We start from the raw sequence: 26,331 nt of genomic DNA on the forward strand, positions 1-26,331 counted from the left end.
GGAAAATGAGGAGGAAAGGGAAAGGAAGAGGAAGAATGGGAAAGTCAAATATTAAAGCCCAGGTTGTTTTAAGAAAACAGAGGAAGATGCGCGTCTTTCCAAGACAAATCTGTGAAAGCCCCGCAGAGAGAAAATCTTTAAAAACGTCTGAAAAGGAATACCAGAGAGTGAGTACATGGAATGGACCTTTCTTGCTATGCTCTAAGCCCTAGATTTTAGGGAATTATTCCCAGAGAAGGGTGTGCAGACTCGTGTATCAGAGCCTCTGCCTCAGGATCCTTGTTAACTGGAGAGTCCAACGACACCTAGACTTACTGAACCTGAATCCTCCGGTGCTGGAGGCTGGGAATCAGCATTTAAAACAAGCTTCTGGATGAATCTGATGCCTACTAAAGTTGGACAAAATCATTACACTCGGAGGAAAGAAGAAGAAAGTCAAAAAATGCCCTACATATTTTTTTCTTTTGGCTTGATTCCCAAGGACTAATACTGGACTTGGTGACTATTTTCCTTTAAAGGTAAAAATGAAAGTCTATTTTCTGAAACGACAAGGTTACAGGTCTGCAATATGTTCCAGGGAAAAATGCCAAAGACTCAGGGAGGGGATCTGGGAAAGGCGCCAGGTTGATTCAACACTGAGCCCCTTTAGATTATGAAGATATTACTTTAATCAGCCTGGTCATAAGAATGATAGCCACAATTTGCCTGACACATCCAATCAATGACAGCGTTATGCCAGTTTGTGGTTTCCTGTCATCTCAATTGTTTTCCATTGACTTAAATTCTTCTTGAAGGTGCTCCAGGGCTTGAGAAATTATAAGGAATTCCCTGGTGTCCCTACCTGCAGTTATATCATAGATCTTATTGATCTTGTGCTCCATTCCTCATTCCTCAAATTCCTTCTTAGAAATGATTTGTTACCAGCCTTCCTCAATCTTCTTATAAAATGTAACTGTTCATGCCAGGGTGCAACTAATCTCCTCTAACATTTCATCCCCATCACCTCTCAGAGCCACAGATGCCTGGAGAAGATGACTTCTAAGGAGGAGGCTCCTATCTCTAAGCTTTAGACAATCAATCACTCTATTATCTTTTACTATGTTCTTTTGTTCTGTCATTTTTACAGGACACATTTGTTTTTCAAGGATCAATATTCAATTTAACTTTCTATGCACTATAAATCAAGTTTTTAAAAATTGAAGAAAATGTGTTTCTGGTTTTGAAGTTATTTTAAACCATAGCCAGGTCCTAAGCCAAGCTCAACTGTTAAGGCTCATCCTTGCAAATTCTAAGCAGAGTCAGAGTGTGAGCTATGGGAGGCAGATTGCATTTCTTCCTTACTGTTTTAACAGATACTTTTAAGTAAAATAATGAACTGTAAATCAGTCTAGTTAGAGAATTTGAAGTACTCACAAGATGAAAAGTTGTGAGCTTTAAGAAAAAATTTATTTTGCTCATTATGTCCTGCTATGGATACTATAAAACATGTTCAAGACCAGTTAGTTTTTCTATATATATTCACAAGATTATTGAACATATTTTAGTAGTTATTTCACCAATGCGTTAACAATTTGTCTATTTAATTTAGAAATTTTCTTATAGGCACAAATAAACCTTAGTTCACCGTCATGATATGCTAGTACCATTCACACATTTTAAGAAGGACTTGGATAACACAAATGGAATTATAAGAGAAAGCTGTTTTATGCATTTAAAATAACTTATTTCTAAATGTCCTCACAAAGCTTAAACAGTTCTCTTCAACCCCATGGTATTGGACATGTTTCTGAATTAATTTCCACCTGGAAACCCATGGGATGAAAATTCTAACTGTGTGATAAATTAAGTTGCCAAACGAAATGGATTAGCGATCAGTGAAATTGCCTGATAAGCTGTCAGATCCATTTTGGATTGGGATTCATCCTCCTTCCCCACCTGTTCATTAAGCTCCAAGTTCATGGCAACTCCAGGGACTGATTGCGCATTAACAAGCTGTTTATGTGGGGAGATGTAGCTAGCCCAGTCAACATTCCTATACTTGTATGCTCATTTAAATATAATTCTCTGGTAATTTATTCTGCTTACAATCCTAGTGTAGAAAAACATACCTCTACCCTGAAGTTTAATTTTGGACATAACAGAAATGTGACATGTCGTAAAATTAAAACTTAACAAAGCAAATCAGATTGTATCTCAAGGTCAAAAGTAGTTGGGGAATTTTCATGCCATAAATTTGCTTCTTCGAGCAGTTATGAAAATTAAAATAGTAAAAAGCTGCTGCCTTTGTACTGACAGTATGTCAAAATAAAATATTTATTTCTATATTTATGTATAAAGCAAGTATTGGCTGTTTTATAACTAAAAAGCAGTTTAAGCTAAGAATATAGAAAATAATTCTCAATTTTTCTTTCTTATCCAAATGGCCAAAATCTTCCATTATACAATACCAAGTTTAATAAATCACTTGTCCATCAAAAGGCACCAAACCAGAGCTATAAAAACACTGTTCTACTCAAATATCAAACATTGACTCTTTCCTTTTTAAGTATATAGAATTTACTTCATCAAGAACCATTCACCAAATACAAAGTTAATAAAAATCAGTAAGTTCTCTAAAACTGTTAAAGTTTAATAGACCTATATTTCATGAAAATATAAGGATGTCTACTTTCTATTGATAAGCTATTTTTCTTCACTTTTATTTATGGAGATTAAATAATTTTCCCTTTCCCTACACACAGAAACCAAGGCCTTAACTGAATAAGAATTAAATCAACTAATAGCCAAATAACTACAGTTATATTCAGCCAATAGAACACAATGAATAGCATCCAGATGTTTTTCAACCCACAGTAGCAGCTCCCCAAAAGTCACAAATAAAAAAGAAAAATAACTTTTAGAAATGAAGTTGACATGCATATGTAACAAATAAAATATACATTTCCTTTACTTAAAATTAGTAGAAGTATACAGTAAAAATGTTTCAATTTTACTGTATAATTTTTACTTTTTTTAAAAAATAAAAGAGAATTGAGAATTCCAAATAACATGCACATGAGCATTAGACAGCCCCTAGGCCTCATGTAATTTAGCATCATTATAAAGATCTACTTTTAATTAATTTATTATAATTGACTTCTGAGAAGTCACACAATTATAAAAATTAAACTATGGAAGACAGTATTTGTAGTTATTGTTAACTACCAGCAAAATTAAAAACTGCTTCCCCATTCCCCTCAGCACCCTAACGTAAGCACAGCTGCTTACCCTACCAGGGAACTGGTTTCCTCCTCTACATTCTCAGTCCAGCTGTCTCAGTCCACATGGAAAATACCTTAGTTCAACTTCTGAAGTTGTGGATGCTTTCAGTAAATGTCAAAATGCTCTTTGCAAAGCAGGGATGCTCTGGCTTATACGATGCCTGTGGAACTCCACCCATTCTAGCCCCAGGGGTGTGCTTTGAGGTTTCTTGCCTAAGGTAACTGCTCAACATTTCAGAGAAACTATGCTTGGTGACCTCCAAGAACCAAAGCCATAATCATTCGACATTCCCAAGTGCCAAGTGCTGTGCTACATGCTAGGTACCACTCTGAAAGTGAAATAAACAGTTCTTCTCTCATTTCAAGGAACTTCAGTGCCCATCTCTGTCCCTACCATCTTGAATTTCAGGAACAGAAGAAGTAGCATTGAACTTGACCTATTGGGTTTCTCAGTTGAAAAATATTCATCACTTGTTCTCCTCAGGCCTCCAAACAACCGAACCCCACCCAATGCCTCCTGACTCCTGCCACCAAGTTATTGTGCCTTATTAGTAACAATAAAATATTATATGTAAAATCTTACTTTCTATTCCAGAAGGTAATACCAAAAGCTATGTTCCCTGTCTTCAAGGAAATGGAAATTAAAACAACAATGAACTGTAATTGAAAGGCAAAGATTAAAAATAAAACTTATCAAACTTAACATTCGTGAAGTTTGGAAAAATGCATGTTGTTATAACTTGAGAGATATAAATTCATTTATCCTTTCCATAGAGCTATTTGGTTACACCCACCAAAAGTTTAAAATTTTTCATACTCCCATAATTTTATTTCAAGGAATTTATTCCAAGGGAATAATAAATGGTTTTTGCCAAGATTTATCTGTTAGAAAATTTGTCTCACCCTGTTTATAATAGTAAAAAACCTACAACAATCTAAATTTCCAACAATGAAAGCACAGTTAAATAAATTCACATTCACGTGTATGACTGGATATCATGCAGCTATTAAAAGTGACATATAAAAATGATCATAGTATTTAAAAACAAAAGAAGCAGTATTTTATAAAAATCCAAGCTCATCTATGAAATGAAAAGAATAGAATCTGAAGCATAAACACTGAACTTAAACAGTGATGTGCATGTTTGGGAACATTACGGATAATGTTTTGTTCTTGTATTTTATATTTTCCCTATTTTAAATACTAAAGTGTATTCCTTTTGTAAGAACCCTCCCCCAAAAAATCTTTTAAAATATTGTTTAATCCAGTTGTCCAGTATGTGTGACAAATAAAACATAAATTTCACTAAGTGCATTGAAGAATTCTCTAAGAAAGAAAAAAAAAAATCTCTGAAAACATGAAACAAATGCCCAAGCAGCTGCTACCATTTTCTTCCTACATTTTTTTTTTAATTTTAGTCTTTCAAAGTCTCTTGAGGACTATGGTACTATTTAACTCCAAGGGATATTCTCTCAAAAGTAGTGACAGCAGGGTTAAAAAAAAAGAAGATAAAAACTCATAGGGGAATTTCTTTGTAGCTATCCATACCCCTGTGCAATTACTTTCTCTTGAGAATTATCTTCCAATTCCTTCGAGGATTTAATGTTTACTTTGATTCCACAAATTTCTTTAGAAAAATCTGTAGATCAGAAAAACAAAGAAGTGATAGGACAAGAGCAGAAAGATTTTGAAAAATATGTTGCATTGCAGAGCTCAATAACAAATTAAAAATGGTGATTTAACACATCACCAAGCCTCTTTTTCATTTGTCCTTTCACTGCACCCTCACAGAAACCCTGTTTTCTATCTATCTTCACACTAAAGGGAAGACACAAATATCCTTACAGCTGGAAGCTCACACTTTAAGCTGTAGCAACATTAAGAATTCACCAAAAAAAAAAAAAATTGTTTTCCCCCATCCTCCACCCACACCTGTCTACTCAAACATATCCCACAGGTTGGCCAAATGACAGCTATCCACAGTGATAATATGACATTTTCAGCAGGTTCTAGCATAGCAGAGGAGGGAAAGTGGAGGAAGAGAATGATGAACAGTAATTTTTCCCCCTTTGCCTGGCTTCGTTTGAATGGTGCTGGGCTGGATCTGCAGAGAGGAAACTGGGAGGTGGTTTCTCAACATTATTGTCATATGCTAAGAACTGTGTTCCCAGAAACTTCAACAGTATTACCCCATAAGTAATTTGTAGCTAGCTATTAATTGTTTAATAGATGGTTATCCCAAAGAAAGAGGTCTGAAATTTCAGCAAGTTTAGAATGAACACTTGGTGTTAATATTGCCTTACTCAACAGATTCTTAGGTACCACTGAGTTCTTTAGAAGCAATGAAAAGAACAGATTGAAAGATGGAGGAACTATTTTAAAGAGAAAAAGCATCAGCAGAAAGTATGAACTTGAGTGCTCAGTCTACATTAAGGGAAAAAAATTGCAAAAGCTCAAAGAAGTAATGGAAAGAAATGGACAAGTTTTATTTACTTGCTTAAAAACTTAAAATAATTGTTTCATTGTGGTTCATACTTTAATTTTATTTCAACTTTCCTCATAGGATGAACTCTCCAGTAAGGGCCTAAATACTTTGTACTTGCAATATCAGAATTCCTTACAATTAGTAGAATTTTAAAAGAGATTTAGAACAAAAGCCTTATTTTGTCAATTCAAAACTTATAGAATTGTAAATTTATATTTATTTACATAACTGTCTAATTATAATCACCTACTAGATTGTAAATTCTAGAGCTTAGATGATGTCTATTTTTCTCACCATTTCATCTCTCACACTTAGCATAGTGCTTGTCATATAGAGGATAATTAAAATATATTTGTTGAATGAACAAATCAATGAATTGTGAAACGCTTGACTACAGGCATTCCCATTAAAATCAAGAATAAGCAAGAATAGGGCCGGCTGACTGGCTCAGTTGGTTAAGAGCTTGCTCAAGAGCATGAGCTCTGAGCAACAGGGTTGCTGGTTCGATTCCCACATGGGCCAGTGAGCTGCGCCCAAGCTGAGCTGCCGCTGAGCTGCCAACAGGTGGCAGGATGGCTCAGCTGGTGAGAGCATGTGCTCCTAACAAAAAGTTTGCCTGTTCAAGATGGTGAGCTACGCCCGCCCTCAACTAAAGACTGAACTTGGCACCTTGAACTGAGCTGCCACCCAGATGGCTCAGAGGATAGAGCACGCACTCTTAACAACAAGGCTGCCGGTTTGACTCCTGCATGGGATGGTAGCTACGCCCACCAGCAACTAAGACTGAACTAACTCGGCACCTTGAGCTGAGCTGCCATCCGGATGGCTCAGCAGTTAGAGCAAGCACTCTTAACTACTCTTAACGAGACTACGGGTTCGATTCCTGCATGGGACGGTGGCTATGCCCACCTTCAACTAATTGAACACAGCGCCTTGAGCTGAGCGGCACAACTGGACTTGGAGCTGAGCTTGCTGTACTCTCCACAACTAAGGTTGAAGGACAAGAACTTGGCTGTTCCCCTCCCCTAATGCCCCCAATAAAATCTAAAAAAATAAAAAACAATAAGAAAGAATATCTTACCACAACTATTTTAGCATTGTTATTATGTAGTGGCCAATGTAATAAAAGGGCAGAAAAATAGTGTATGACAATGTATATGCCTAAAAAACCCCAGGGAATTAACTGAAAAGCTAAAATTAACATCAGTAAAGTGAGCAATTATTAAATTAATAGCTTTTCTATATTACCAAAAATAATCCGATAAAATAGATAATAAAAAAATAGAGACCATTAATGATAGCAACAAAATTGTAAACGTGCTAGGATGAAACAACTATGTGAGTCCCATATGAAGAAAACTATAAAACTTTACAGGAGAAAAGAGATTTAAATAACTCTAATCAGCACCATTTCTAGATATGAATCTCAATATGTTGAAGATGTCAAAACTCTCTAAATAGCCTAAATTTCTAATCAAAATCCTATTGATATTCCTGGGATTTTGTTGTTATGGTAGTTGCTTTTGTTTTTTGTTTTGATTTTGAACTTAACAAAATAATTCTAAAATTTATCTGATAGAATAAAAGAACAAGATTATCCAAGAAATATTTTTAAAGGCAGACAAATGGCAGAGGTTGGGGGAGGAATCACACAATCCCGAATTAAAAACATCTGTGAAAGCCACACTACTTTTAAAATATACATCACAACTTCACACGTTTCATGAGCATAAATTCTAGATGGAGTTTAATACAAATTAAAGAAACCATTTAAAAAGTAGAGGAAAACACAGGGACTATTTAAACTTTGAGTGGGAAAGGCCATTCTAAACTCAATACCAAAGAAAAAAAACCAATAAGAAAAAAATGAGAATTTGATGACATAAATGTTCTTAAGTGCTTGAAAAGAAACCTATACCAGAAACATATTTGAAAAATAAATGGCAAATTGGAAAGGAATGTTAGTAATGTAAGTGGCAGAGGTTGCTGTTACTAATATATAATAAGCTTTCCCCAGTTAAAAAAGACAAATGTCCTAGAAAGAACCTTACTGGGAATATGAACTTGAAATTAAAAAAGAACACATAAATTGCCAACAAATATAAGAAAAAGCATTCAATATCACTAGTAATAAAAGAAATTAGATAACGTTAATCACTATTAAATTGGTAGGTTTGATTTTATAATAATGTAACCCAGTATTTACAAGAATTTGTACCAATATATCACCCCTGAGAAAGTATAACATTGTAAGAAACAATGGATATCAAAATCATTTTTTTAAAATAGTGTATAGCCTTTTACCTAGTAATTCCTTCTAATATATTTTGAGGAAATAATCAGAGATGCTTAAAAACATTTCAGCATGAGGACTTTCATTATAGCTTTATTTATAAAAATAAAAAATTGGAATAATTATTTAAAATCATGTTCTTAACATTTAAGGATATGGAAAATGAGATGTATACAAGTGGGGGGAAAGCAGGTTACAGTATAAATATAGCAGATGTAGTATTGTTGCAAAGTATATAACCTATAGCTCTACACATACATTTTTAAAGACTAAGATATAAAACATCCATGTTGTCACAAATGGCAGTTTTTCATCTTTTCTTATGGTAGAGTAGTATTCCATTTTGTATATACACCACATATGACTGAAGCCATATACATATATATATATATATGAAAAAGTGGAGATTTTATCTATATCTATATCTATATCTATCTATCTATCTATCTATCTATCTATCTATATCCATCCTATGGTATAGCCAATCCACTCTGCTATTGAACCAACAAAAATAGATATCTACACACACACACACACACACAAATGTGTTAGAAATTCATTGCAGTACTAACAGACCCAAACTGGAAATTATTGAAATGCCTATCAACAGTAGATTGGATATATAAATTGTGGTATATGCACAAAATGAAATATTATTATTTGATAATGAATGATCATCTATACACAACAATATAGATCAATGTTACAAGCATAATGGTTAACTAAAAGGGGTAAACATTGAAGAGTATACACTAAATGATTCCATCTACATAAAATACATGAACAGGCAAAACAAATCTATGCTCCTAGAAGTCAGGACAGTGAATACACTATCCTGTATTCACTACAGGATGTTAGGGGATGCCAAAGGCTCTTCCAGGGTACTGGTAAAGTTCGCTTTTTGATCTGGATACTTACACAGGTGTGACAATTTGTGAAAATATGTGTGTGCTTTGTGTCTATTAATGCTGAACAAAATATTAAAAGAAAAAATACATATTACCAAAATTCAATGAAGAATAAAACTTTAGTGCTTTGCTAGTAGAGATAAAATTTCATACTAAATCAAGCAGTCACTATCAACTCTGTCCTAAAATACTTCTGAAAATAAATGAACCTATTTTCCCAATGATTTAAATTCTAATTTTACTTATGCTTTATTTTGGTTTTACTGAACAAATTCATAAAATTAACATTTATTGTAAGCAAATGAAGGTGATTAAAGAAACTTCTAGAAATTAAAATTTCTTCTATCATACTACCTGATTTACTTATGTAAATATTCAGATATTCTGCATCAACTTTTATTTTAATTAAATTATACCCAGCTATTAAATGATTATCCAATCATATGTCACTATTTCAATTTTTGACACAATTATGACATTTAATTAATGCAGTAAAAACACTTAATCACTAAAGTAAACTAAAACAATTCTTTTCCCTTGGCCATTAGTCCATATAAATTAACAACAATGTTGTAGAAACTTTTACTATAAAGCCTCAAAATTGGACAACTTTTCCTGAACAGAATTCAAGTAAACATTATAATAGCTAAGGTTGAAGGACATAGGATAAACTCTTTTAGTTGGTCATATGTCTATCTATGCTTAAAATTTGAAAACATGTAATTACCTTGTCACATTCATATGAAAAAATAACTTTTTCTGATATTAGAACTAAACAGCACAATTCTGGTCCCATTTATTAGTGTGTCTATATACTAGGCACTGTATGAAGTGCTTTGTATACATTATCTCTTGATTTTCACAACAGCCCTGTGAAGCAGGCCTGTATTATTTCCATTTTACCAATGAACAAACTAAGGCTCAGAAAGATTAAATAATTTTCCAAAGGTCATATGGCCAGGAAATTAAAGAAGCATATTTAAATAATGGTTGATCTGACTCCAAGCCCTCTATCAACAACCACAATGTAAATGTACCTGTCCTTGGCATATTGGGGGAGGTACAGCAATAACTAAAATAAACAGATCAACCTTCCTCACTTTCCACTTTAAAAAATCCTTTTTATGTCAAATTGAATTAATCTTTAGCCAAAGCCAACCCATTAGAGTTGGAAAGTTAACCACTTTTTCATTACACAACCTATAATTCACAAGTGAATAAAAATATCTCCTACAAAATATTTTTGTGATTGTGATACAGGTGAAATTATCTCTAATAATATAATACTAAACTAATTAGATCAGTGTATTCTATCCCAAACTCTTGCAAAGACCAAAACTCTTTGACAATTAGTACAAAATAATACAAGGACCTAGTCACAGTAAACAGATCTATATGCTGCTACATATAAAAACCTGTACATGAATCTACATAGCAACTCGATCTTCATAGCAAAATACTGAAGAGAACCCAATTGTCCTTCAATGGGTGAATGGTTGAATAAACTTTGGTATAGCCATGCAATGGACTACTACTCAGAAATAAAAAGGAATAATGTACTGATACATATAACAAACAATCTGAGTGGACCTCAAGGGCTTTATGTTTACTGAAAAAAATCAATCTCAGAAGTTTACGTGCTGTATGATTCCATTTATATAACATTCTTAAAATGACAAAACCAAAGATGGAGAACGGGGTGGAGGGCAGAGAGGTAGGTGACACTACAAAGAGGTAACATGAGAAAGTTCTTTCATGATAATGGAACAGTTCTGCATCTTTACTGTGGTGGTAGTTACATGAATCTATACATGAGACAAAACTGCACAAAACTACACACACACAAATGCAGGTTGAAAAATGGTTAAAACTCAATAAGGTCTATGGTCTAGTTAATAGTAATGTACCATTGTCAATTTCCTGGTTTTGATATTGTATTATAGCTATACAATGTCACCTTTGGGGGAGGCTTAAACAGGTGAAGGTGAAGGGTAGAAAGGATTCTGTATTATTTTTGTAATACTCTATAATAATTTTTACATAAAAATTTTAAACAAAAAATGGCCCTAGGTATGAGACCTGAATTTGAACCTGAGTCTGCCTGACTCAAACTTGTGCTATTGCCCGCATGTATCCTGCTGTCTTCAAAATCTGTTTTATTAAAATATACCAAATATGCATTTATCCCTACAGAGAAGAATATAATATATAGGAGGCTCATCCTGGGTATTGATAGAAATCTAAGAAAATTCAAACAGCATTTTATTAGGAAAAAATTAAAATATTAACTAATTTCATTCATAGCAACTAAGACCAGGCATTCCAATGTACTAATATGGACATGGAACGAGAACTTTAGAAATTTGATAGAAAGTGATTGCTGGGTTGCTTTGACACCTTGGGTGGAGGCATTGCCTCGCATTCCCTTCTCACTAGAGGCAGCTCTGGATTTTCCTGCCATTTTGCCTTGTTCACCTGAAAGGTTAACAGCTGTTCCCCTCCTTACACACCAGGCAAACAAGCTGCACAGCAGATAGCTGTAAAGAGAGTCATTACACTCTACATTTGGCATTTCTTTTCCATCTACCTAGGTACTTCCTGATGAGGCTGTCCTTGTGAGACACAGAACATGGCCAAATTGTAATCATCTCAGCCAGAGAGGCGAGCTAAAGGTGCCAAATGGTTTTTGAGAGTGTGAAAATTGCTACCTGCCTTCATACTAATTCATCAAACCCTTGTACATCATGTGGCAGCTATGAAAAAAATTATGCATACAGGCAAGTACAAAGAATCAAAATAGTGATCAAATGTTTTCATGTTAGTAATGATTTCCTGTTTCACACCATTTTATTTTATTTCAATAAAAAAGACCAGTAAAAATTATTTTTTTATTTTTATTTATAGATCAAATAAATCATTCTTAAAATCAGAGCCAAAATGGTTTACTGTGTCAAGTCCCCAATGCTGAAAGTGCTTTTGGTCAAAGGTGCTTTTGTTAAAAATTCAATTGTATACGAGTATAGTTCAATTTAACAAATAAACAGTATCAAGAATTTACTAAGAACATGAGGGTAAGTCATTGCTTTGGGAGATGACGTAAAAAATGAAAGACACCAGTCCATAGCCTCAAGAGGGAGATAAACATGTATACATTTAATAAAACCCAAGAAAAACCATAATTACTGCTATTATTAATAAATGTGCTAACGTGGCAAATTTAATATTATGTTAATAACAAGAAAGAGACAACTCAGGAAAGTCACCTTCAGGTATTTAAGATGAAAATACAAGTATCAGTTATGCTCCACAGAGCAAAACTTAGAAACTTGGATCAATGGCTAAAAATTACAAGAGTATATAGAAAGGTTCGTGGTATATAATATAAATAGATAGATAGATAGATGATTGATATAGCTATATGGAGATAGATATAGATATATATGTACATATATATGAGCTTTTCGTTTTTTTAATTAAAGCTCACATATTTACAGAATTTGGGGTATAACAAATCATTGATGATGTAATTATTACAGTCATGTCTGATTAAACCTCTGTACTGCAGAAAAGTTCGTGAGATTCTTTCAAGGGCCTATCTTCTCCAGAGGCCCCACAGATCTGAGAAAAGCATCTTGATACCCAGGCCACAGATGAACAGTCTGTAGAGACTAGATATAAGGGAGACCTGTAACCTATGAAGTGATCTGAAGATGGAATTATATCCAGAAGGAGTGATTCATATCGGGTGGACATTAGATGACCCAAATAGATCCCCTCTCATAAATGGTTTTACACTTTAGAGAGGTAGCAGAGGATAAAGGAAGTAGAGATGCATCAGAAGAGAAAGAGAAGAACTGAGATCTGATTATGGCAAAGCATATACAGTACAAAGCAACTGACAGCCAGTGCTCAGGGAGGAACAAGCTGACTAGACTTCCAGCTCCTGTTAAGTCACCACAACTATGCTATATCATGAACAATGTTCCAGTTCTCCATGAGACCCTTCTGTTTACCTACTAAGGCATGTTCCTACTATCCTGTGTGAATTTAGTCATTATCAGGAGAAACCTGAAGACAAAGTTGAACTTTACCTGAATCCTGTACCTCTGGAAAACAGGGACATTCAAGAAATTAACCGCCACCCTTTTGTATTCAAGAAACAGCTTACTGCAAAGAACCGTTCTCCCACATACAACTTAAATAAAACTCACAAATGACTGACTCCTTGTAACCTATGATAAGGCCAAGGCACAGACCCTCCAAATTCCCATTTTTTGACTTATAAATGATTAACTGAACTATTTGTCCCCATTGACCACTCTGGTTGGTCAATGTCTGGACTTGATCAAATTTTAGGCAAGCTTCTCTCCTTCCTCCAAGCCCCCTAGCTTTGGCCCATCCTTGAGAATGGAAGGTGAAGAACCCCTCCTTACTAACCCCTCTCAAGAGTCCATGGACCTCAGGGAAAAACATTCCCTGATCAACTGTCTGATCATGCCACATAACCATCCCATTGCCCCACACCCAGTTCTTTCTAGCCTGTTTACTCTCCTCTATAAAAGAAAAGCCCTATTCTGCTTGACCTTTGAGATACTTATAGATCTCATGGTTGAAGTGGTTCTTCCCATTGCAGTATTCTCCCTCATCTTATTTCAATAGTCCTCTTCCCCTTATTGAAATAACTTTTTTAATAAAGTCAATATTTATTTTTATAGAAATACAACTATTACGTATTTTTTGATACACAGCCACATAATAAAATATATGAGATACAGACTACCATATATAACACTGTTATTTTCCCAGTGCTCAAATATGAAAATTACTTAGATAATTATTAAAATAATTAAAACAAAGCATTTCATAACTAACATGAAAAGTTGAAACCAAATAACTGAGGTTAGGAAAGCACAGAAAAAAATTATTTATATTTTACTTCTGTCTGGTGTTCAATCATCTCTTTACAACCTATTCTAAAAAAAAGCTTGATGAACTGGTTTTTATGTTGGCCAACTGTTAACCCAAGCATAAAACTAACAATAATATAGCTGCTAAATTTCTTTCTCAACTTTCTGCAACAATCTGTCACTTTCTAGTGGTTTAAGTGCGAGTGTCCTAGTCTCAAGTCAGTGTGGATATTATGTAGATTCAGCACACTAACTGCGACACATACACAAAATAAATCCTCAACGTTTTTAATCAAGAAAGGAAATGCATAAGACATTTCTATACCAGGAAAGATATCTTTTTCTAAAATACTTACATCCCTGTTTTTGAAAAAATATTTTAAATAATAAATATTCATATAACAAATACATCACAAAAAAATCAACTACTCACCCGCATTGACTATAGCATCTACCTCTAGCAATGTGATGTCACCTCTATAGAGAGAAACTTTTTCATTCAAACTTTTCTTCACCTGTGATGTTTCCTGAGTATTTTCTTCTGTAATAAAAAAGTAACAATATTAATAGCAATATTCTTAATTAATTTAATGAAGACAATTTTTATACAAAAGCCAGTATGAGTCACACTCTGATACATTATACAACTGGAAATAAATGTGTAAATGCCAGGGATGTGACTTGTTCACTATAAATTGTGTATTCCTCAATACAAATGTAGTATCACATATATAACAGGCATTCAATAAATTTAGACATATTAGTCAACAAAAAATTTGACATGTGCTATTATTTATTATTATTATTATTATTTTTTAGCTGAGCCATCCTGCCACCTGTTGGCAGTTCAGCTGAGCGGCAGCTAAGCTCGGGCCGGGCATTGAACCACTGTTGCTCAGAGCTCGCACTCTTGAGCAAGTTCTTAACCAACTGAGCCACTCAGCCAACCCTTTCATACTATTAATATTAAACACCAGTTTTAAAATAAAATTATGTACCATTAGTTTGACAAGGAGATAGGAAAAAGATGTGCAAATACCAAGACAAAATAAATTTTCACAGTGAATGAGCTTATTTCTATTTTGTTCCAGTTACCTAAAAGGCATTCTTGAAAAGAATATTCACTCAGACCAAAAAAATTTAGGTTTAGCTCTTTGCTATGTCTAAGTAACAAGCTGTCCCTCAGAATGAAATGGATCAAGAATATTTGGGGCCAGTTGAGCGGCTCAGTTGGTTAAGAGTTGGCTTAAGAGCGTGAGCTCTGAGCAACAGGGCCACCAGTTCAATTCCCACATGGGCCAGTGACACTGCACCCGAGCTGAGCTGTTGCTGAGCTGCCAACAGGTGACAGGATGGCTCAGCTGGTGTAACAACAAGATTGCCTGTTAGATGGTGGGCTACGCCCACCCACAACTAAGACTGAACTTAGCACCTTGAGCTGAGCTGCCGCCCGGATGGCTCAGTGGATAGAGTTTGTGTTCTTAACAACAAGGCTGCTGGTTCACCTCCCGCATGGGATGGTGGCTAAGCCCACCCACAACTAAGATTGAACACAGTGCCTTGAGCTTAGAGGCCACGGACTGCCATAGGGAAGCCAGATGGCGACTGGCGCCCTCCACAACAAAGATTGAAGAACAACAACCTGGCTGGTCCCCTTCCCCAATTCCCCAATAAAATCTTTAAAAAAAAAAAAAGAATATTTCAATGTGTGAAACCACTCCTTCCTTAACAAATTGTATTAACCTTTCACTCTAGAGGGCGCTGCGAGATTTAAAAGAAAAATAGCTCTCCGTCCTCTACACAATAGCCAGCAAGCTTGGTATAATTTAAAAAAGCCAAAATATTACATTCTATACACCTGAAGCTGACGTTGTATAATATTGTATGTCAACTATAAGTGAATATATATATATATATACATATATATATATATATATATATATATATATATATATATTTAGTCATGGGACATGGAGTATAGTGCGGAAGTGGAGTCAAGGGAATTGTAATAGATATGTATGATATTAGGGGAGGAAGTGTGGTGGCAGATTGGGGGAGGGGGGTTGTCACTCTGAGGGGTAAAAGTATAACTATTGCACTGTGTTGTACAGCTAAAACTAATTCTAAAAAATTTGTATTTCACAATAAAAATAATAATTAAAAATATATTACATTCTAAAACCTGACGTATTTCTAAATGTTTTAGAACAATACTATAACTTGAATTTTCATGTATTTTTAACAAATAGTAATGTTAAGACATATTAAAGCTGTATGGAATTAATGATTTAAAATACATTAAATTGTTATGCTTAAAAAGCTTTTTAATATACCTCTAGGAAAGTTGGTTTATGAACTCAAACTTTTGAAAGTATTTATGGTCTGTGCAAATCTTTCAGTGGGAAAGATAATGCTATTAATTCACTATCACACTCTCAGAGGAGCATGCAATTTTTAAATATCTGGGGAATTAGAGGTGATAGGTTACAAATCACTTAATTTGTCTTTGGGACCCAATAGCCAAAGGAAAATTTGTTTTGAATAAAGTATCAATATATTTTTTATTATTATTATTATTATTATATTTCCTATCCATGAAAGAAAATGGATTTTTTGTGCTCTTACCAATCTGTCAGTGACTGGCCGAATTACAAAATCTTTAAGCCAGAAAACCTTGATTTCCACAGCCAATCAGTTTCTATTCTTATTACTTTTACCAAAATTAGAAAGTCCTGATTTCCAAATGACAACAAATATTTAGTGGATTTGTCAGAAAATTCTGGATATTTGGTCTATTTGAACCTAGAAAGTATAAAGATTCTCACTGATGATGAGTTTGAGAACTCCATCAGGCATTAAATTGATAAGCATACCACAAATGAAAGCAGAAAATTTGTTTCAACTTGGGAGGCAGAGTTAACAGATTCTTAATCCATACTCTAGTTGCATTTAGTTCTAAAAAGTATTTCTTCACTTTTTTCATGAAGCATTATGTATACAATATTGCATTTGGAATAATGTGACTCTTAAACATATGTGACAATAAACATGTATTTCTTTCTCCAAAAGTGAAAAAATTGTTAAGTAATGGAAAGCATCGAAGTTTAAACCATTTATACCACAGTTCAGTTTTCTTAAAATAAATCCTAATCTCTCATCGGCAAATTTTAAAAATGGGATAATTTGAGCCTAAAGTAAAGATTTAAACAGTTCAATATATCACATATACTACTATGACATGTCAGTCAAGTAAGTTACTCAAAATAGTCTTATTAGTATTATCACCATCATGAAGGAATATTTCTATGTCTTTCTCTCATTTTAAAAATTCACGAGCATCATTTTTCCTCATAGCTAGACTTATACTTGCTGCCCAATTCCTCAAGTGGTTTGTCAAAAAGACAGAAATGTACTCAAAAGTTACAATTGACAGTATTAATAATTATCAGTATTTGCTTCAACAATAAACCAAAAGCAACTGTTCTCTGTAAACATAACAATGTAAATTACCACTTGAGGCCACTTCTTTTATTGGAATAGCAATGCATTGTCTTCCTTTTCATACAACTATGTTCTATCAGCCCTGATCCTAGTGCGTCTTTCCCATATTCTGGGTTTCCAGTAACAAATAAGACAGAAAATTGTCAAGTATTGCTCCCTCATGAACATTCTACATGTACACAAAGCACCAATTCAGATTTTGAATATAACTGGCTTTCTCCAAATGCAAGTTGAAATATTTGTCAGTATGTAGATAGGATAGTAAATGTTCTTCCAGACTGTATGCTATTGATATTGTCAGAAAAACAGACAGAGCTAGACAGTAAAGTGATAAAAACAAATTTTATTCAGAAATGACTACAGTAGGAGAAAAGAGACCTCAGTACTGAACTGGGCTCAATTCCCAATACAGCAAAGACAAGTGGGGATTTATAGCCAAGGAATAGAGAGCGTCAAAGGGAAATTACCAAAAGAAAAAACTGGGGTGGGAGGAAAATTCTGATTGAACAGATTAAGGATTCCTGCTGAAGGCAGAGTAATCAGATATTATCTGGGGTGTTGGGGACAGGTAATTTGATCAGATATTTAGGGTTATTAAATATCAAGGGTGGGGAATTCTCTCTAAATTGATTTAACAGGATTCTTGCTAAAAGTGTACTACGCATGTCTGTCAAGGATGCAGCCTAATAGAGAAAAGGGCTTAGTGGAACCTCACTAAAGTTTAGTGAAGGAGACACGCTTTGTCAGTTTCTTCCCTTATTCAAGAAAAGAAGAAACATTCTCCTTTCTTTTGATCAATGTAAGTCCATTTCTCATTAGATTGCCTTTTGTTCATTAAGGACCAACTAAACCATCAATTAAGACTTGGTAGTAGAGGGTATTTACTAGGTGGTGTGAGCAGTCACGCATTTAGTGAGGGGTATTTCTATGAAAAAAGAGAAATAAAGGTTAATGGATGGAGCGTCAATATAAACCAGTTTATGAGTCCAGAGGGCAGATGATTGAGAAGATTTCTTTATGTTGGGCTCAATGCATTGTTTGCAGTTTGAATGCCTTTGGTGATGGCATCAGGTGTTCCAGCAAACTTTCTGAATGGCCCACACAACAACAGGCAGGAAGGCTGACCACACGTGATCTGTTGCGGTGATTTCTTTGATGTTTATATCAGGTCATCCAGCTTCGTCTTGCAGGGACTCAGGAAAGGGCAGTTTTAGTTCTTAGTGATGCCAGATCAGACGCAGGGGAGGAAAACTGAAAAGATTTTGGTGAGTTGTAGCCAGATACTGGAAGAATCTAGAATTAACAAAATGTGCAAGACATTGAATAGGACTAGAATTTAATAATCCACAGAGGTACACTATAGTTTTCCACTGAAACATAAAGTGTCTCCCTAGAGTCACCCCCTCCTTTATATTCTTGTTTACAAAATAAGTATGCTCTCATTAGATCTGGCCTCATTATTTACATAAATGCAGCATGAATGGTAATTGATCACTTAGGCCTTTTGAGTTTGCTTCCCTGGAACTTTTCATAAAGAATCTCAGATCAGACTTTTAAAAGTTTCTCAAGGATAGCAAGCCAAGCCAAGAACTCACCACCAGATTTAGCCTGTAATACCAATATGAAGGTTCAGCAGATAATTCAGTTCATGAACTCATCCTAGAAAAAGTGCTATATACCTCATGGCTGAATATCACTACTGTCACCTTCAAAGTATTCCCCTTGGGAAGCTATGCACCATGCCAGTGCCTACTCCACCCTTCAAATCAATTTTGGAACTCTTTTTCTGGAATGGTCATCAGAGCTGTTGCCGTATTACCCTTGATGTCCTGAATCTCATCAAAATGTCTTCCTTTCAATATTCCTTTATCTCTGGGTAAAAAAATAAGTCATTGGAGGCCAGATCAGGTGACTAGGGAGGGTGTTCCAATACATTTATTTGTTTACTGGCTAAAAACTCCCTCACAGACAGTGCTGTGTGAGCTGGTGTATTGTCATGATGCAAGAGCCATGAATTGTTGGCAAACAGTTTGGTCATATAACTTTCACACAGCTTTTTCAGAACTTCCAAATAGTAAACTTGGTTTACTGTTTGTCCTGTTGGTAAAAATTCATAATGAATAATCCCTCTGATATCAAAAAAGGTTAGCAACATTATTGCAATAAGTTCGCAAACTTAATTGTCTGACCTCATATATTTGGGTGAATTCCTCTCTTCTCAAGTTCCCTAATATATCCTAAAGTTCCTGGGCTTGCAGAAAGTGACCCTCCTTACTCATCTATAAGGTTAAAACCCTGTAAACCAGATCCAGACCGGTTTTTCCAAAAGTGCTTTGTAAGCATTGGCTCTATAAAGTCAACATTGGTTCCTTAAAACTGTCTGATAATATCTGATTCTATACATCTTTCTCAAATATAACAACATTTCAGTCAAGATCTTGGTTATACAATCAATTTTTTCAATTTCAATTATGTCCTATTACAAGGAGGACCGATTCTTTTTGAACTTCTAAAAATAATTTTATTGCCATGAAAATAAGAATACTCAATAAAGTTTCTGAATTCTGGAGGGACTGGGTAAGGAGAAAAAAATAAATGTTTCATTTCTGTTTATTAAAGTAAAATCTAATAAATTGTCATGAGTTATAAGCAGCTTAGGAAAAGAGAAAAAGGAGTTCTTTAAATAAATAATTAAAGAACCAGCAATGTTCCAAAACAATAACCATAAAAACCATAATCATTCTTCATTAGTTCACTCAGTCCCATGTGACTTTTTTTCTAGCATTAATTTATTAAAACAACAAATAAAAACCCATATACTTTTCTTACTCCATTATACCAACAACCATATTAAGATCTATTTCTTAATATGAGATCTGAGATCTATTTCTGAATTCTCTATTCTGTTTTACTAAATGCTTTTCACAGCATTTGATTCTTGTTCTGCTTTATCTTGGGTTAGCTGTTTTATGAACCAGTTAGCTTTTCCATTACCTCTGGAAATCCTTACTCAGTCTAGTGGCATGGTCTCAAAGTTATTACATTTAAGCAATAATGCCTTCAGAAGCCTGTGCCCCAGAGAGCCTGTCAAAGTCCTTTCCATGGGTCTCTGAATTAGTCACTTTTTGTTGAAGACAAAGCACTCTTTCCTGTAGCTGACTACAAGGGCTTTCAGGGAAGAATCAGAATAAAAAAACTATGGATAATAAAAGACTTCAAATGGTTAAAGATCTGAAGAGAATTCATTATAAAAAATAATACAATTGATGAAGGAATTTGGTTATTTCTATGATATACGTTATTTAAATAACTAGAATTACTACTAATACATTATACCAGAACATATGGACAAAAAGCTACCGGTTAATTTCTATGAACTTCACATGATTTCTAAAATACTATCTATATTAATAATATTTACCCATACAAATACAACCTAGGGAAGGTTAAGCATAACTTCTTACTTGACAATGTTTCCTATGCAATTTACCATACCAAGTAAAGCAAATTATTTTTAACATTCCTTTTTTTACAAAGTAAAAGAACAAATCCTTTAAGATTTTCCAGGGGTCCTCTTTCATGAGGGTCTTCAGTTGAGCTGTCATGGCTGCTTCGGCTGCCTCAATGTCCTAAAGATTCAAAATATTTTCCTTTCATGGTCATTTTGACTTTGGAGAAGAGTCAGAAGTTGCATGGTGCCAGATCTGGTGAATAAGGTGGATGAGGACACACCCTAATGTTTTTATTTGACAGAAACTGTCATACCAAAAGCAATGTGTGACACAGAGCATTGTTATGATGGAGGATGAAGTAAACACACTCACAAAAGAGGACTTCCAGAACTGCTTCAGAAAGTGTCAAGAATGATGGGATAAGTGTGTTTGAAGCGAGAGGGAGTATTTTGAGGGAAATTAATGGCAATGTGTCTTTTACTGTAATAATTTTTTAAATTTAAACATTCACTGTATTTTTTATCATACCTCATATACACTATGGATATTACTCAGCCATAAAAAAAAACAAAACCTTCCCATTTCTGACAACATAGATTGATCTACAGGGTATTATGCTAAGTGAAATAAGTCAGACAGAGAAAAACAAATACCATATTATTTCATTTATATGTGGGATCTAAAAAACAAAATAACATGAACAAACAAAACAAACTCATTGATACAGAGAACAAATTGATGGTCACCAGATAGGGAGTTGGAGGAAATGGAAGAAAAAGGTTAAAGGGATTAGGAAGTACAAAATGCCAGTTATAAATAGTCACAGTGCTGTAAACTATAATATAGGGAATATAGACAATAATATTGTAATTACTATATGTGGTAACAGACAGGTAGTAGACTTGTCAGAGTAATTACAGTATAAAAGTCTAATCATTATGTTGTATACCTGAGACTAATATAACATTGAATGCCAACTGTAATTGAAAAATAATTTTTTGAAAATTAAAAAGAAAAAGAACAGACCAATAATCCAAGAAATCTCTGTAATTTTAACAGAGAGAAAACCCAACTCTAGTTTTGATTCAGTACATTATTGAGCTTATTTTAAAAACTTAATAAATACATTCCATCCTAGCCAATTTGATCACACATAAAATTTCTCATCTGCAAACCTTCTATAACTCTCTATATTCATTCAAGCTTTTCCTATATTTTTCCTCTTTTTCATTCTGGAATAACCAGTGATCTTTATTTAGGACAAAATGACTCTTAACAACAACAACAAAATCCTTCATTCCTTGTAAACTTTGCATAAAGGGTTGTTTCTCTTCATCCTTGTTATTTTTAGTATTTTCATTTACATGTATTAATTATAATTTTAACCATCAGCATCCTTTATGTTACAGAGAAGACTAAGAAGTAGATAATCGTAAATTGTCACATACCAGCATTCTATAGCAGACAAGCAAGTTTTATGAACATACATCTCAATTTCTAGAGGCATTTCTTTATAGAACTGTTTGGTTTTTTTTTAAGATTTTATTGGGGAATTGGTGGAGGAGAACAGCATTGGGGAATCGGGGATGGGGAACAGACAAATTGCTGTCCTTTTGTTCTTCAGTCTAGTTGTGGAGGACGTCGCTTCACTGGCCCATGTTGGTATTATCATTGCGCTCTTCCTGGGTGAGGCAGATCTGTCACCAGCCACTGGACAGCCATTCATGGCGGCTCACAGCAGCTCACACTGGCTGCCGGCCACTCACGGTAGCTTACGGCAGCCCACTGCAGCCCCACTGCAGCCTACGCAGTCGCTGGCAACTCACAACAGCCCAGCTCCAGGTCAAGCTGTTGTTCACCATCTTAGCTATAGAGGGCACAGCATCACTAGCCCTCATGTGGGATCCCAACCGGGGACTCCTGCTCAGAGCTGGCGTCCGGCCAGCTCTTAACCAACACGCCATTCGGCCAGCCCTTTAGTACAATTTTTTTTTTAGCTGAGCCATTGTGCCACCTGTTGGCAGCTCAGCTCGGGCCGGGCATCGAACCGCTGTTGCTCAGAGCTCGCATTCTTGAGTGAGCTCTTAACCAACTGAGCCACTCGGCCAGCCCTACTACAACTTTTTAATGTGGCAAAAGAACATGTTTATCAGCAGACTCAAATACATTCAGTTTCTCCATACTATACTAAAATAAGTCAAAAGTGTATAAACTTAAACTCATGTTCAGTAATTAATTTTGCTTAGAAATAATCTAGTTTTTAAGTAAATATCTATTACTTAAATTAATTTGGTATAAGACTAAGGTTGCAAGGTACTAAAAATATGTTGAAAACTATTTTTAGGCAGACATACTATAACATTATACAAAACTAGCCATCATATCTATTTCCCTTATAACTATTTTTTCAGCACATGCATGTTAGGCAAGCATCACAAAAAGTAAAACCTAAAGAAGTTAAATACATGATTTTTCTTTTACTGCTATTTTTTTTTTAAGATTTTTATTGGGGAGTTGGGGGAAGGGGAACAGACAAGTAGCTGTCCTTATTTTGTTCTTCAGTCTAGTTGTGGAGGACATCGCTTCACTGGCCCAAGCTGGCACCATCATTGCGCTCTTCCCGGGAGAGGCAGATCAGTCGCTGGCTTCTGGACGGCCGCTCACAGCGGCTGCTGGCTGCTCATGCTGGCTGCTGGCTACACACGGTAGCCCACAGCAACCCACCTGCCGTCGCAGGTGACTCAAGGCAGCCCAGCTCCAGGTCGAGCTGTTGTTCAGCCTCTCAGCTCTAGAGGGCAGTGTCACTGGCCCTCATATGTGGGATCCAAACCGGGGCTCTCTGGCGTCCCAAGCCAGTACTTAACCAATGCGCCACTCGGCTGGCCCTTTTACTGCTATTCTTGATATACGAGAAGTCATGGATACCAAACAATTCATTTTTACTGTATCTTTACTTATACATTTGGTCTTGGTTTATAATTTTCATAATCTTAAACATCTAGTACATATAAGATTATTTGCCTAGTAAACCCACCAAGTACAACAAAGATGTGTGTTCATATTATACTTACTGCTAATAACTCAGAAGACACCTATTTTTATTAAACTAATGATATGAAACTAGCTTTATTTACCAAAGATTTATCTAAGTCACATGGACTTGAAAAGCATTTGAATTAGTTTCTATATTTCCCAAAGTTTTAGGAATATTTAATTTATATAAGTGCTCATTTATCTCTAAGCCAATTTGAATAGAGATCCTTTATGGAACTTTATGAATTAATTCTGTAATTTCATTCAAAAATAGAAAAATATCACATATACATAACATACATACATATATAAACATACATACAGGCAGATGAAAGCAGATCTTACAGCTTTCATTCTAAAACTTTAGCCATGAATCAGGTAAACACAGCAATACATTCTGGTCTTTGTTCCCTTGATATTTTTATCCAAATTATGTTTATGTTTCTGGCAAAATGAGCAAGATAAGGTTATCTGTTCAATATGAGGACTAATGCTTTTTACCAATATTTGTGGAGAAGACTTTGGAGATTTTTCATTTGTACCAATATGTAACCTTATGGAGGCTGTGGACTACATCTTAGGTGAGAAACTGACTGAGAAGACATCAAGCAGCTGTCCGGATGTCTTCAAAACTTATCTGAGTGGATAAAACATCCAGTCTGCTTCCAAATCACCATTGTTTCCTTTTCAGTTTCTGGGATCCCTGATTGGGGGCAGGGGCCCAAAGTGCAAGTGATTATAAGGAGTTGAGGAGCTGAAGTCAGAAAGGAAAAGTCTTGCAGAGAGAACAGAGGGATGAAGAAGGAAGAGGTTTGAGGAGGGACAATATCAAAGGATTCAAGGGAACTGAAGGGAAGAACAAAATGGTAAAAGGAAGAAGGAGGATTGGAATCAATGGGAAGGCAGAGGTCTTAGAGGAGTCAGTTTGGGGCGATCTTAAGTTTCCCAAAGAAGCCAATGAAGTTCTGAATATTCTTAGTAAAGTCACGCCAACAAGAAAAAAAGTAGACAGAGCTGGCAGAGCAGGGTCTCAAGAAGGAGGTTTCAGTGGACTGAGTTCTCATGGACGAAGCAGGATCAAATAAATAGAACAGAGAAGACTTACAAAAAACCAGGAAAAACTTTTCCAGCCCACGAGAGAATCTCCACTCGAAACAAAGAGCCAGGAAGAAAGATCTCCAGCCCAACAAGTACTCTTCAAATAAAAAAGCCTGGACCTCTAACCTAGCTTCAGAGGGTATACTTAGAATCTTCAGATTAAAAATCTGTCCTTACCGTGCTTCAGCTGACTATGATGCAGGGCACTGGCTCAGGAGTCTAACTCAACAATGAATCCCTAATCTATCAGTCAGGAGTAAAGAGAAAAGCTTCAAAGATCAGATATATAAGACTATCAGATAGCCAGGGTAAAAAATTCTCTCTAAATTGACTTGGAATTATTGCTAAAACTGGGCTATGCAGTTCTGGCAAGAATGGGACCTAGTAAAGAAAAGGGCTTGCAGCGGTTCTCAACCTTCCTAATGCCGCGACCCCTTAATACAGTTCATGTTGTGGTGACCCCCAACCATAAAATTATTTTCGTTGCTACTCTATAACTGTAATTTTGCTACTGTTATGAATCGTAATGTAAATATCTTTTTGTTTTCCGATGGTTTTAGGCGACCCCTGTGAAAGGGTCATTCGACCCTCAAAGGGGTCGCGACCCACAGGTTGAGAACCGCTGGCTTAAAGGCATCTGACTAAAGATTGGTTAAAGAGAAAGGTTTTGTTAATACAATGTGACATTCAAAAGTGGTATTTAAAAATAATTGTTCCTTCTACTCTGATGATAATATGTTATTAACTTCACATTGGTTTCATAATTGTTTGTTCATAATAGTTTGACATGTCAGAAAAATCGTGAAAGACTTTGATTTGTGGGGGAAAAAGATTAGTGTGTGTTCTGTCCAGCTTCATCCATCAGCAGAATCTTCCTTTCATTGTCTATAAGCTATTTTACATTACTATAAATTATAGAAAACAGAACATAATGAAATAATTCTTGTCCATGGAAATGCAAATAAAGTATGTGCCCCTGAACGTGACTGATACTATCCTGTGGACAATTTGCATTTATTTGTAAATTTCCTTTCAGAGTTCCTTACTGGCTATAAACGTGTGGCTGGCTCTTTAAATTCTTCTTTGAACCAGACTTAAATAAAATTGTTAATATGTGTTCATTTTATATTTGTATAAGTCATAATCTCATCTTTATAGAAACATTTCTCTCTAACAGACATTGTTTCGTTCCAGCTTATTAAACTAATAATCGTATAGCACGTATTGTACTATATGCCAGATGCTGTTCTAATGCTTACAAATATTAGCTCCTACAATCCTCATAACAAATCTATGTAGTATATATTACTAGTTACGCCTCTGTGTAGGTAAGGAAGCTGAAGCATACAGAAACGAGGTGGTTTGACCAATGACACACCGCTGGTAAGTACAA

At 35.1% G+C, this 26,331-nt stretch overlaps 1 protein-coding gene across 1 annotated transcript in view; it reads right to left on the bottom strand.

Annotated features, from left to right (window-relative positions):
* Window positions 1–12,493: 12,493 nt before the first annotated feature.
* The window catches only part of MACROD2 (mono-ADP ribosylhydrolase 2), an 87,701-nt gene continuing 73,863 nt past the window's right edge, over window positions 12,494–26,331 (bottom strand). Inside the window, exons 3-4 of the mRNA XM_019635238.1 lie at window positions 14,288–14,395; window positions 12,494–12,615 (exon numbers count right to left, since the gene is read on the bottom strand). Of these exons, the coding sequence (XP_019490783.1) occupies window positions 12,494–12,615; window positions 14,288–14,395 (230 nt within the window). The remainder of the gene's footprint in view (window positions 12,616–14,287; window positions 14,396–26,331) is intronic.

Source organism: Hipposideros armiger, unplaced genomic scaffold (genome assembly GCF_001890085.2).
Source record: "Hipposideros armiger isolate ML-2016 unplaced genomic scaffold, ASM189008v1 scaffold_20, whole genome shotgun sequence".
Classification (NCBI taxonomy): Eukaryota; Metazoa; Chordata; class Mammalia; order Chiroptera; family Hipposideridae; genus Hipposideros; species Hipposideros armiger.